Source organism: Hippocampus comes, unplaced genomic scaffold, assembly GCF_001891065.2.
Source record: "Hippocampus comes isolate QL1 unplaced genomic scaffold, H_comes_QL1_v1.1 scaffold83, whole genome shotgun sequence".
NCBI classification, from domain to species: domain Eukaryota; kingdom Metazoa; phylum Chordata; class Actinopteri; order Syngnathiformes; family Syngnathidae; genus Hippocampus; species Hippocampus comes.
The window spans coordinates 2,305,640-2,319,627 of NW_017805281.1; the positions used below are offsets into that span (position 1 = coordinate 2,305,640).

At 45.1% G+C, this 13,988-nt stretch overlaps 1 protein-coding gene across 2 annotated transcripts; it reads right to left on the reverse strand.

Annotated features, from left to right (window-relative positions):
• Window positions 1-351: 351 nt before the first annotated feature.
• On the reverse strand, window positions 352-13,644 carry sh3tc1 (SH3 domain and tetratricopeptide repeats 1). Of its 2 annotated transcripts, none has more exons than XM_019871054.1 (19): window positions 12,992-13,642; window positions 12,759-12,821; window positions 12,242-12,372; window positions 11,838-11,943; window positions 11,604-11,744; window positions 11,273-11,471; window positions 10,489-10,565; window positions 9,655-9,850; window positions 9,430-9,560; window positions 9,091-9,129; window positions 7,681-8,994; window positions 7,312-7,452; window positions 7,009-7,227; window positions 6,685-6,865; window positions 5,573-5,723; window positions 5,127-5,249; window positions 4,743-4,893; window positions 3,318-3,514; window positions 352-3,155 (listed from the first exon to the last, which is right to left on the reverse strand). In XM_019871054.1, the coding sequence occupies exons 1-19, from the start codon at window positions 13,020-13,022 to the stop codon at window positions 2,922-2,924; spliced, it is 3,825 nt and encodes a 1,274-aa protein (XP_019726613.1). In that variant the 5' UTR covers window positions 13,023-13,642; the 3' UTR covers window positions 352-2,921. The 2 variants fall into 2 exon arrangements, with proteins under 2 accessions (XP_019726613.1, XP_019726614.1); XM_019871055.1 differs by having other exon boundaries at window positions 3,038-3,171; window positions 12,992-13,644.
• Between the last annotated feature and the right edge of the window lie 344 nt (window positions 13,645-13,988).

Genomic DNA, 13,988 nt, shown 5'->3' on the forward strand with positions numbered 1-13,988 from the left:
GAATGGTGCTAGTCTACTCGAATGCTTTCATTTCCGGTAACTTTCCAGTAAATCACGTGGTTCCTAGTTGAAAACAGCAGAGTATTCATTGCATACTTCAGTAGTGTACAAGCAAGTTCTACAAGGAAACAAATATGTCATTCATATTTCGTGGGTTGTTTTCTGCCGTTATTTTGACATATAAAATGCTTTGGTATGTTATAAGGATTTTTTGCTCTTTATAAGGATTTTTTTGGTAGTTTATACAGGTTGGCGCTCCGAAAAGTTGACAGGTATGCCTACGATGCTCGCCTTTGGTCAGCCAGCAATGTCAGGAAGAGACCGAGTAAGAGGAGAGTGGAGGAGGCACTGCAGTGGACCGATTTTAATCAACTTAAGTGCCATCGAGCCGACCTATCCCGCCTCTCTGTTCTCCTTCACGTACATTAAAACACACGCACGCGCATAAGCGCACTCGGGCAACGGCAGTGGGAATCTGGTGCAGTACACATTTTGTTTTGCTGCACTCATTGTCCATGAATTCAACAACACTTTAAAAAAAATCTTATATTAAATTGTTTCAGGACATCCCAGGTGGAGTTTACTGTAAAACTAAACACAGAACATAAAAACTTACACACAATGTTAATTTAAATCCAAGACATGCTTCGTTTTAAAAACATCGCCAGTGCTAATGCTAAAGTCAATGTAAAAATCCATTTAACACGCTAACAGGAAATTAGCATCAACTTCCAGCAGTGTTATTTCTTCAAATAACTAATAGTCACACAGAAACGCCGTCGGAACACATACACAATTAATATAAAAATAGACAAAGGCAAATATTGTCAGTAATCTGTGAAAAAAAAAGAGTTATATTGAGAGAGCTCATTTGCAACTTTCTTCTTCTACACGTCTACTCTCATTGTAAGTGTTTACTGCATAAATCCATGGCACCCCGCTACCCCCAAGAGGTCAAAACGCGAACAGCAGGAACACACGGTATTTTCATTTTATTTGTTATTATTTCCATTATTTCAGTATATTCTTACTTTGTTACTGATTTATTTTCTGGTTGTTCTTCTAAGTTAGACTTCAAGTTGTATTTTGAAGAATTCAAAAAAAAAAAAAAAAATATATATATATATATATATATATATATTTTTTGTCTTGCCAGCACATATTTCCACGTTATGGCATGAAATAAATACCCAAGGTCCCAGGTAAAGTCCCAAAGCGTGTGAAAATAAAAACAGAACAACAAAATAAAATGTTTAAAAACTATGATAAAGAGATAAGGGAGATGCTTGAATGTGTGCAAAGATGCAATCCTGCAAAGCTGCAGTCGAATGAAAATGCAAGAGGTTTGAATTTCACATATTTACACAGTCATTTTGTGCATAACAACAAAGAAGAACGTTCAAGAATAAAGTATTCAACGTGTACGAATGAATGGGCATGAGGCTACGAAGTTTGTTTTGAGTTGTTTTTTAGTAGTTGAATTAATACTGAGTTTTGAAACCAATGTACATCATTTTTATTCATCGCGATTTCAACATCAATCAAAATAACAATGATTTTTTTTTCCATAAATGCCTCACCCTCTTTAATTGTCTTGACTTTCTTTCCTAGTTGGACAACTGTTCATCCTAATGAGAGTCTGTCTGAAAGATGTCCACTTGTGTGACGTGTCAAAAGACACGGAAGCAAATACGACAAGCACCCAGGTGAGTTTTTTCTTTTTGTGGCAACTGTGCACAGCATATGCTTTGGTGGCCATGTAAATGTCAGCGACTTCATCTTGAATAGCCTTGCGCTGACTGCGCCATGAGCACGCGGACTGCTGATCCAGACCTCTTATCTAATTGCCACTGCAGCAACACTGACTGGGCACAACATCAATCTCTCGCTGCTGCCTTCTTCCTACCGCCACCCTTAATCTGCCGTGCCATTCCCTCCCTCCTACCTCGGCGGCTCGTCCGCCTGGGTTCGCTGACGCACCATTTGTGACTTTCGCTTTGATTCGTTGGGGACGGAGCTGGGTTAGTCCGACTTTTGAAAGTTGGACTGTTTGGAAAGCAACAGGAAAAGCAATCTTGAGAGCGAACAAAAAAAAAAAAAAACCTCCAGTAACGCTAACGTATGGCACGGAATGACGTCTCTCCTTGGACTCAACTCTCCTAAGGACGCATGCACCACGCGGCAGCTAAATATACTCTTGTGCACTATTAAAATAAGCAAATGCTCTAATTATGTCAGCCTCACGATCCCATTGCTCAGTCTGACTGATATTTTTAGCGCCTATTCAAACCAAATGTAGTTGTTTCCCCCCCTTGTATTCAAAAGTGTTTTGGACATCTCGATTGTCCTTTGCAGCTCGCAACTCACATTCACCGCAAGCATCTTTCACATTTGCATATGACCAGATTGCTTCATCCAGATATGACTGAGTTCCTCTCATAAGTCACTTTTATTTTATTTCATGCTTTGTATGTTGAATATTTTGGCCGCTGGGTTGCATCTTGGCAGGACCCAAATTCCTCCTGTGAAACAAGATTACGCTGACCCTCAGTGGGTAAACACTGACATTACTCGACACTGCACAAGTGGCCGACTTTGCCTCAGTTTTTTCCGTATCGTATGCTCATTTTCCACATCAAAATGACTATTCAGGGCACTACTAAAACGAGTACGTCTTATGAGTAGGGATCTTGATTACGTGATCGGAAAATCGGGCCCGATTACGTAATTTTCAGATGATTGGAATCCGGGGTAATTCATGGCAGCTTCAATGCGACAAAATATTCCAGAGCTACACAGATATTGCCAAAAGAAAAAAATATATAGACACATTTTATACTATGCAACACAGCGGACGTGCAGAAATGTTGTCCAGTCGTGCAGTGATACTCAGACATTTCTTACTGTCGCCCCGGCGGCCCCTAGTAAACTGCCACACTGGCGCGGTCCACCGCCGTGTTCATCCTCCTCACGTTGAGCTCTGCGGCGAGGCCTCGGGATCTCTTGTAAAAAAAGAGCGAGAGCTGGCGGTCCATGAGGAAGTTGTGGTAGAGGGTGGCGAGGCGGGTGCACAGCACCAGCTGCCACTTTTTGTTTCCCACATCCATGGCTGCGGCCAGAGCTAAGTGGTAGTAGCCTGCCGCATCAAAAGGTTCCTGGAATGAACAAAGGCTGATTGGACCAAAAAAACAGACTGAAGGGACCAAAAAAAAAAAAGAAATGAAGTAATAATAATAATAATAAATAAACGAAGCAATTATTTCAGGAGATGAATGAATTCTTTTACAACTTTGGCTTTGTGTCCAAAAATCCTGTACCTTCAGATTGTAGAAAAGGATGTCGCCCAAGGTCCGATAGACCCTTGCGTAGTAGAGCGCTTCCTCGTCGAACTGCAGGGGGGCCGGGCAGAGGCTCAAGGTCTTCAGGTAGTAGTGTTCGGCCAGCTCACACTGACCTAAACGGTGGTACAAGGTGGCCAGACGATGGTAGGCCACTCGCTCGTTCAGGTGCTGACCTGCATGGAAAGGCGCCAGTCACTGTTAAGACAGTCAAAGCCAAATCCAACAACAAAACAGGCCCTTCCTGTTTTCCTCGTGCAAATGGAAAGTGCAGTTCGACGACCGCGAGCGCTATGCAGGGTGCCCTCTAGTGGTATGCATAAGATTGACGGTATCCAAATCATTATTTAAGTACAGTACATTTTCTGATTTTAAGGGCAAAATTAATGTTCAAATAGTTCATATTGTTAGAATGGCTGACAATTATATTCATGAGGCGTTCCAATAGTTTTGTGTAAATGTGAATGAATCACCAAGAAAAAATATTCACCAGTCGGGCGATCGCTCACTATGCTGAACAGAGGCAGAGGGCCCCATAGCCCAGGGGTGTCAAACTCATTTCACATGGTGGGCCACATACGGCCTCGGTAGATGTCAAGTGGGCCGGACCATTAAAATGATACAATACTTTGCTATAAATAACCAAAACAATATGTCTTTCCTTTGTTTTGGTATAAAGAAGCACAAGAACATTAGGAAAATGTTGAAATTTAATGAACATATCTTTTACAAAACATTTCATGAAGCACCTTACATTTCCTTCGACAAATGTGCAATTTACTTTTATCATTCACATATATGCATTGCAACTGATCCCACTGATTGTACAAACTTTAACAAGTAATTGGTATTGAAAAATATAGTAATGCACTTTAAGATTAAACAAAATTCATAAAGAAAGCAAGTTTTAAAGCATTTACACGTGCATATAAAATCTAAATGTAATCCCTGCCTACACCTTACAAACTAAGGAGAGTGCTATTAAATGTGTAAATGTGAGAGTGCTATTGATAGCGTCTGCTGTCATGGGTCTGTCTCAGTGACAGACTGAGGCTGCTGTTGTCTTCTTCTCTGATCAAAACAGTGTCCCCTTGCGGATACTCAATGAATTGCACCTGATTAAAAATATTAATTCTGTGTCTTTAATGCATTTTTTTCACTTTTACATTATCCTGCGGGCCTGATTGAACTTACTTGCGGGCCGGTTCCGGCCCGCGGGCCGTAAGTTTGACAACGATGCTTTACATAATCATCTCGCGGGCCGGATTAAACTCCTTTGCGGGCCGGATCCGGCCCGCGGGCCGTATGTTTGACACCCCTGCCATAGCCCAAATTCTGCTTCAGGCCAACTCTGAAGTATGTGGTCAATCCAGCGGAAGAGCAAAGACTTGCCCCCTTTCCTACCCAGCGTGATGCTGATGTCCAGAGCGGTGTGAGCAAACTCCACAGCCTCCCCGTACAGTTGGAGATTCAGCATGACTTCTGTCAGCTTGTTGCACAGCCTCAGCCTGCTGGACGCGGCGCCGCTCTTGGCGGCGATGGGAAGAGCGCGATCCTGCGTCAAGCGCACAACATGCCAAAGGATCAAAGATACAACAGATTGGGTTTTTATGCTCAGGCCAAAGCAATCGTGGTGTCAAGCAACTATACTTAAGTGAGTTGAGGAGTTTCTTTTTGATTTTCCAGATTTTTAAACAATACAAATGTAATTTTATATGGCAATTTTTTTTTCTCAGGATTTTTTGACGAAAGAGAAAATGTCCAAACACCGTTTTGGGGGGGGCCTACCCTGTAGTACATGATAGCCTTGTCTCGGTCCTGGCTGCTGTTGAAGAAGACATCACCTGCAGCTTCCAGAAGCTTCAAGATGAACTTGGTGTCTCCTGTGCTCAGAGCGACATCCTGAGCCACCTGACCAACACATGAGGCGAAAAAGGAAAGAAAATTCAAATTTTAATCAGACCGACCAATCAGAGGACAGAAAAGTGCTGACGTAATGTGGGCACCGCGAGGCAAATTTGAAATCTGATCGGGTTGACATTTGCTACTCAAAGCATTGTGTCCTCAATCCACCAATCGTTGCTTCAGTTAGCCGTCTCATTGCTAATGTAGCTGCAGTAACAATGGCCTTCTCCACAGATTGTGATGATTTGGCAGATTGGACTGACACGGCAACACGGAGAGGCTGAAATCTAACTGGACAAAATCAAACAATCAACCAACCATCCACACACCTGCACGTAAAGTTCCACCAGTTCCACCTGGCCGAGGAGGTGGTAGAGCTTGCCGGCTTGTAGCCATCCGTACGCTTCCTTCTCCTTACAGCCCAGGTCGATGAAAATAGCCAGACTGCTCTTGGTGTGATCGAGAGCTGCGCGATAGGCCCTACAGATGGTGAGGAAAGCACTCATTTCAGGTCCTGATGAAAACAATGACTGGAAGAATTCTACAAGTTAACGTCTAGCACTTGACTAGTAGTCAACCTTTTTTGGCCCACGGACCGGTTTCATGTCAGACAATATTTTCAGGCCGGATAGACACAACAATATAATACGATATGACCGGCGTGTGGTATTTTCGAAACATAATAATCAACACGAATCATGACACTAGGAACGTCCTATCTGGCCACAACATTCTCTGGTCGCTATGGTAATGCTTAAACGTGCCTTCAAAATAAGATACATCGCAAATAAAAAGCGCATGAAAAATACGATTCATATCGCCGCTTATTATGCAGAGCAGCCTTGGTGCATGTGAATCTCCTGTTGAGATAAAGCCGTATTTGAAATAGGACTCCTGATACTGTCTATTAAATGAAGCCTTCTCTTTCTTGCAAGTCGTAGGCTCCTCTTCTGTCTCCTGGCTGGGCCTGTACCCTTTCCCGAAAAAACTTTTTAAAGAAGTTTGCTTTTTTTATGCGGGAACCTATCACGTGACCGAGAAGCGCGCATTCACCTGCGTCTAGAGTGACAAACTGTAGACTGATATAACATAGAATCCGGTAATTTTTCAAAATAAAACATCTTTCAGATTCTGTGCGGCCCGGCATCAAATGACCCGCAGACCGGCGGTTGGGGACCCCTGATGTAGAGCACAATTTTGCCTCACTCGTAACATACCGTAGTTATTTTACTCGTGTGTGGATATGTCATATAGTAGCGGAACCCCCCCCCCCCCCCCATGACAAATAAGATGATTCAACACGCTAAAAGAACGACTCTACATGTCTTGGCTCACTAGTCGAGATACATGTTACTCGTGGATCAAAGCTGTGCACTAGTTAGCAACTACATGCTACAAGTACTATGAGTGACATCACGAAAATCATCGGCCAAAAGGACACCTGTGGGTGGCCAATGAGAGGAAGAGCTGGCTGATGGCTTCCTGCACGTCGCCCTCCCGTTCTCGATCAGGCGTCCCATGAAGCAGCTGGACCTGGTACTGGCTGTAGATGATACGCCGGGCCCGGTCTGGACTCTCCCACTCGTAAAGGTGGCACAGACGTCTTACCGCCGTCAGCTGGCCTGGCAAACATTGCCATCGAGATGATCCGTTGTAGTCTAACTCTGCATACATTCTCAGTAACTCAAGATAGAATTCCAGAATATTGGTAGGAAATAAGGACATCGTCTCATTTTGGATACGACGACGGAAGAAGGCAATTTACAGTCTGAGAGGTTCGCTTTGATGGCCAGCAGCAAAGCCCACTCGTAGCATCCTTTCCCATAATGCATCCGCTGCTCCTTCACGCAATGTTGTCCCAGCTGCAGCAGCACGGCGATGAAAGTCGTCTCGTGTCCTCCATCCAGCGCGGAAAAGAGCCGCACAGACTCCATCAGGTGCTTCTGCGCTAGTCCTTTAGCTCCAACCTTGAGACACAGCAGGCCTTTGTGAGAAGGAAGGAAGCACCTCGTCGTTTACTGAGATTCCACTCAGGTCATCATCGGATGCTAATAAGGAGATGAAATACCGAGGTTAGCAAGCGCCACCGCCCAGTTTGGCGTGTCTTCGTACTCCTGGCAGATATCCGCAGCGGCGTGATAGCTCTCCGCTGCCCTCCGAATGTCACCCATGCACCCGAGTGCCACGCCGCGCATGTTGAGTACCAGCCCTTGAAGCCAACCAAATAGCGAACACTCATCAAGTCATGTCGTTTAAGTCCAACTTAAGTCGAGTCTCATGAAAACCAAGTCATCGTCAAGTAGCGTCTTCCATTAGTTTTAGTCATGCAAGTTGAAAATTGGCGACTTAAAGTCTGTCGCGAGTCAAGTCACGAGTCGCCCATCTTTGGTCAAAGGTAAAAACAAAATTGAGGTCCAAACACCAAAACCCCACAAACCTTCCAACGGCATGGAGCAGTGCTGCGGCAGGGCATCCAAGACCGTGTCTAATATGTGCAGCCCCACGTTCGGTTCAAGGTCGTGGATATGGAGCCATGCCAGCCAGATGAGGGCGATCTTGTGTTCTGCCATGTCGGGGGAGGAAGGGGCGGCGCCGATAAGAGCGCGCATGAGTCGGATGGCGTGGCCGAGCATCCCGTGTTGGTAAAAAAGCTGCGAGAGACAAAGGGCCAGCCGGTGCTTCAAAACCGAACGTCGTTCGTGGCCTGGCGCCCCTTGACTGTCGCTCAAGGAGAGACAGCGATGCAAATATGGAGCCACATGGGCTGGGAACGAGTCCCTGTCGGTGGTGTTGTCTGAGACGAGGAGCAGGCTGCTGAGGCCGTCGGTCAGCGTCGCAGAAGGATGCAGCAGCGCGCTACCGGCAGAGCAAATACTAAGATGGCGGAGGCCCATTTCCCTATGCAGCCTCCCTAGCGTTAAATGTCCTCTGCTGGGGGAGACGCTCGACTTTCCCTGAGCTCCTGCGCAAAGAACAAGGAGCCTCTCTAAGTAAGGGACAACTTTTGGCCTCTTTTTCTGAATCCAGTGGTGCCTCGCCAGAAGATAGCAAGCTCGGGCTTCAGCCATTGCGTTTTGAGACAAGATCGCCCTCTTGAGGGCGTGTTCTAGAACCGAGCTTTCCTTCACACATTCCAGGCAGTACGGCGTGCCCATTAACAGGGCCGCCAGTCGCTCGGACATGCCGAAGAAGCTCGCCCTGTTCTTCTGTAACAGATAAACGCCAGCCAGGTTGGAATAAATGCTCGCCAACAGCCTGAGGTCTGCGAAAGTTTCCCGGGGAACGCCGAGCGCCTCCTCAAAGTAAACACGGGCCTGGCTGAATTTGGACTTGGCGGCACTGAACTTGCCCAACAGGAAGCACAAACGAGTCTGGGACCACAATAGCTGTTTCTTCCTGGCGGTTTCTCTGGCGACGGACAGAAAGGAAATCAACTCGTCCTCGCATGAGTGGCCGCAGAAGATGGAGGAGGACACAAGTTCGGGACTTAGTATGTAAAAGGCTCCGAACTCATCTTTGTATTCACGTCCTTTCAGAAAGGACAGCAGAAAAGTGGTGCTCTCCGTGCGTTGTCTTTCTTCAGCTGGTTGCACAGTGAAACAAGGAGCCTCTGCGCGTTGGCCTTCAACTGGATCCATCGCTTCCTCTTGGGTTCTCGTACAAACACACTGAGGGGATCGATGCTTTTGTCCATCGAGAAGCCGCGCCGTATTTTCCAGGAAGTCGGGCTGAACTGGGGCCGAAGGACCTTCTGAAAAAACGAAAAACAAGACGCTGAGACCAGAATCTTCCTCATGTCCGTTGCTTGGGACTCAGTCAGTGAAAGAGCCAGTCGAGAAGGACTTACTTGACCGATTGGTCTTGGAGTCTTGGTAACTGAACACATCTGGGATTGAACAATAAAGAGCACACATTTGTATCTTGCATTCATCTGCAGACTTGCATCAACTCCGTTTGATGCTCAAGTCAAAATCGGATCCCCCGAGCGTCACCGAGGACGATGGAGCCGGAGTTCTTGTTAGCAATTTCAACGGATTCCCTTCTCAAGTTTTCCATCGACAGATTCCTTTTGATCGCTTTTACCTTCACATTTTAGACTATTAGGAAGGCTTTTTGCAATGGATTTCTATCCAGAATCCCCTTTATAAGCACAAAAAAAACCCACAAAAATGTTTCACATTTTTACCTAGTTTGTAGTTAGGGCCAATATCACTTTGAGACGTGCTCTTGAGTAGAGCAGTAGTTTCCTCAATGACGCTGTCTTCATGCAGATTGAAAAAGTCGACTTCTTCCCCGTCTAAAACAGCGTTTACCGACCTGGACTCATGATAAAACAACAACAAACGACACGTCATTACTTCCGGAAGCCATTTTGCATGCTCTGTTTTCACGTTGCGGGGGTCACACTCACTCATAGGTGTCGCCCGAGGGTTTCACCTGGCTCGTCCGCACAAGACCCGCTTCTCTCGTTTCCTCTTTCATGCCCAAGAACCAGTCGTGACAGGACACCAGTCGTCCCACGATGATGATGCGATCATCCGGGGACACGCTGAGCTCATCTGGGCCTTCAGCATCATATCGCGTGGCGGCCACACATGTGCCTGTGGCTGAATACAACAAGATGATGAGTTTAGAAAAAACATTTTTAACAGGATATCTACCGTATGTATTTTGGTCCCAAAATTGACAGTGCGTCCCAACGAGTATGCCGTGAGAAATTATCCATTTTCACTTAATTGGTCTGAAAACGATTTATTTTTTTACACCAACTATCGGTGCTGGTGACCTATAATGATAGGCAGAAGAATCAAATATTTTACACAGAGAAAGTGTAAACTGGGATGAGCTCATCATTATTTCACGACATGACACCTCGACTTCATGAAGGCCTCAGAGAGTTGTGAGCCGTTGCATAATAACACCACATTTACTCTCTCAGCTCATTGGTACGGCGCTAATGTTAGTCATTCTATGCAGAGGATAAAGAATACATCGTCGTGAGTGCTCTCATATTGTCAGTGTATCGTGTCAGTGCTGAACCATGTGTTCAAACAGTACAATGCTCGTATCTCAAGTCTGTGTGAGCAAGTCAAAACAAAAAAAAAAAAAAGGAAAACAGACTGCTCTTAACTCGAAAAACTCATAAGTGGAGTCACTTGTGTGTCATGGCACCCTGAATGTGCCTTGGCTCAAGAAAGGTTGGGAAACGCTGCAATAATCCTGTAGATGCAAATTTCCACCTTACCAAAGTGTAGAGGGAAGTCACGAACGGGTTTCCCATCACCCACCACAATGCTCTCAGCGCAAGACTTAAGAAACCACCTGCGGACACATCACAAGAAATACAACAGCCATTTTCATCGCCACTGCAGAGTGCCGTACATTCACTCCACCGGAAAAATATTGTATGCAATCAGCCCCTGCTATATTGCGGTTCATCTTTTGTGCCAGCGCTATTTTCCGCATGATTTTTAAACAAACTTTTTTTTTTTTTTTTAGGGATTTTGGTAGGATACGAACTGGCAAGTTTCACTTTAGAGTTGTGTTTTGCGTACAGTGCAGAAGCATGTCGTGCCACAACATGACAGGCAAAACTGAGTTCAACTATCCGTAGCTATAGTTGATGTAAGAGCAAGAAGAAGAGGCAGTGAAGAAATACTGGATGGTTCGGTTGGACGTTGTGCCGTTGAAATAAACAACGTTTCATTCACTTTTGTTGTATGTGTTGCTGCTCCGTGTCTGTTAAACGAGCAGTTGTTCTCAGGTTAACAATTACATTGATGCTAACGATACGCCGTTAGCCCGTCTATGCCATTTAGCATAAAATGTTAGCATTAAGCTAGTGAACTTTGTTTTCCGGTTTACAGTAAATGTCAACTGGGAAGGACAAATAAACAATTTTAAAAGGTTTTTCATTAGGTCTCTCTGTGTTTTTTTTTTTTTTCTCCACCTATCAGCCGGCGCAACCCGGTCTCGGACCCGATAAACAGGGCTTCACTCTCGCAGGTGTTCCTAATGGTTTGACTCACTGATGAAAAGGTATGACGGGCTCCAGCGCAGGTTTGGGCGCGGTGCCTCGGGCCCCGTCGGCCAGGCAAAGGACAGTCCAGCCCGAGTCCAGGAAGGGAGGCTCGAAGAGCGCAACGTCGCCCTGCTCCAGGTAGAGGTCAGCTCCGGAGGTGCAACTGTCAAACATCTGGCTGGCGGCGCAGCGAGCAAACAGTGACCCTTGGTGACACAGATCACAACACACAACCCGTTAAATCTGACCAGCTGACAACAAGCAAGTCAGTATTCTCTCATCTGCGCATTATTTTCTTGTACGTGTTGATGACTACCGTCCTCTTTGTATAAACGTACCTTCTTGCATGAGGACCCACGTGTAGATAACATGAAGCGTGTCCTCCGGAGTGGAAACTTCGATTCCAAGCCGGTTTTCCAAAGAAAGGAGCCACATCTTGTGGTCAAACAACAGATGCTCCATGCAATGACTCAGCCGACCTTTGGCAATTATCATCAAGGAGCCGCATGAAAAACATTTTGCAAGCTCAAGACCGAAGCTCGATGTCAACGAACACAACATTCCCAAATTACCGTGCGTGAAATAGGTTGTGAACTTCCACACTTCCTCGAATGCCTTGAACGTGACAAAAATCACTCGGTCTTCACTGTCGACGGCGACCAGGTGAGCAGACAACTCCTAGTTGACACAATGTTTCTTTTTAGATTCATATTTGTTTCTTGGGTCGATTGAGTTCATGCCAGAGTCTGTATTCTTTGACATAAGTACTTCCACTTTTACCAGAGTTCTTTTTTTTTTTCACCACAAGTCTCTGCACTTCTGCTTAAGTACAGTGTGTGAATATTTTCGTCATATCTGCTCGATTCTATTCAAAGTGTACCAATTCCAATGCAGTTGTCCCCCGCCCCTCCCCTACCCGCCCAAACTGCCTCTAGAAGCCGAACGTGAAGCTTCCAAGTGTGTTTTTGCGACGTACCTCAACGAGAGCGCTGAGCTCAGTGCTGTTGGCCTGCTGAATGCGCAGTTTCCCTCGCAGCATTTCCTGCAACTCCTCGTGTGCAGGAAGACGCTCAGGACCCATGACCACATCCAGGCGCACGGGCAGAGCTGAGCACAAAGTGCACCAAAAAGTCAGGGATCGGCATCCAAATCTTCCTGAAAGCCTTCACACCGACGTCAGTCATTTATTTTGAATAACTAAAGCGTCAAAGTACAGCAACTGAGCAGCACAAAATATTTTGTCTCATTGTCAATTCTAGTTCCCAAAAAAAAAAAAAAGAGTTGCCTGTACTCGCTGCAGTATGATGCAGGCTTCAAGATTAATCAGTGACTGCAGAGGGTGAATGTATAAACAGCTTGAAATGGATTCACATGACACGTTTACTACTGGGGTCATTTGGGCTTTTAACAGATCCTAGTTCTGTTCACGAGCTTCAGAGCAACGCATGCAATATGGCAAGTATGCCAAAAACAAAAAAAAAAAAAGAAGTGACCTGTTGGAAGGTTCTCATCAGATGTTCCCTTCGGACCGGCAGCCTCTCTCGAGAAAGCAGCGCCTGGAAGAAACATGGAGAGGAAAGAAGGGAATCCATGAAAATGTATTTGTTCAAATTGTCGCAATGTTTTCCAGCTAAAAATCAACCACGATTAAAAGGCTGTGATGAACATGTGTATGATTAGCAAGATTGGCGACAACATGATGGGGGTGGGGGGTACTTTTTCATACCGAGTCTGTTGTGTCGTCTGCTGTTTTCCATCGTACTGGCTTCTGCTGGTCACACAAGCACACTGTGAGGACACACATCAGCACTTCTCTGAGGAGGAAACAAATGTCAAACCCACAGCGGCTGCTCTGGCTCTCCAAAATAAAGGTTAATGAATTAGGTGGTCATAGACGGTTACATGAAAAGTCAAATAAACACGTTTAAGACATTATTTGACTTTCACGATTGTACCAAATTTAAAAGTAACCCTGACCCTCATGGTGCAACTCTTATTTTGAGGCTACACTCAGTTTGCTCTGCTTCCCTGGATAAAATTATGTACAGGATTTTATTTTCCCATATTGCTCCTTATGTCCTGGTATTTGTTGGTTAATCATCACACAATGAGCAAACAAACCACTTTCCCCCCAAATGGAAAGTGTGGGTGTAGGTGGGTCGGGGGCTGCAGTATGAGAAAAAAAAAAAACACTGAAAGCGACCAGTTTGCTTTCCAAAAGTGTGCAAAGGAGCAGAGGGCTGCTATAGTTTAACCTACTGACAATGTCTACAAAAGTCAATGTTACCCAGCTTGACATAATGTGCATCTCAATTGACTATTTCCAAAATCTATCATCTGTCAGGGACATTTTCCAAATAAAACTCAGATACATTTTTAATGTTAATATGAGGATATTATCATAGCCAGTTTGTGAACTGTAAATGAAAAACGCTGCCATTATTATGACAATAAACAATGCAAGGCCAATAGCCTACTGCCATACAACAAACCAAATAGGTGAAAAACTGATCAAGCCTTCACCAGACGTGTAGTACTAAAAGAAAAGCTGGGTAATGACGTGGCGTCCACGATGACAGTAGCGTCGTCACTTCAAAGATTGTTCAGACTTTCCTTTGTAAGGCAAGAGTTTGACACTGGGTCAAAGGTTTGCATGCCAGACCGCTGGGAGGCGTAGCTACATAATACTGCATCACAGAGCAACTTCAAATAAATGCAAGTAA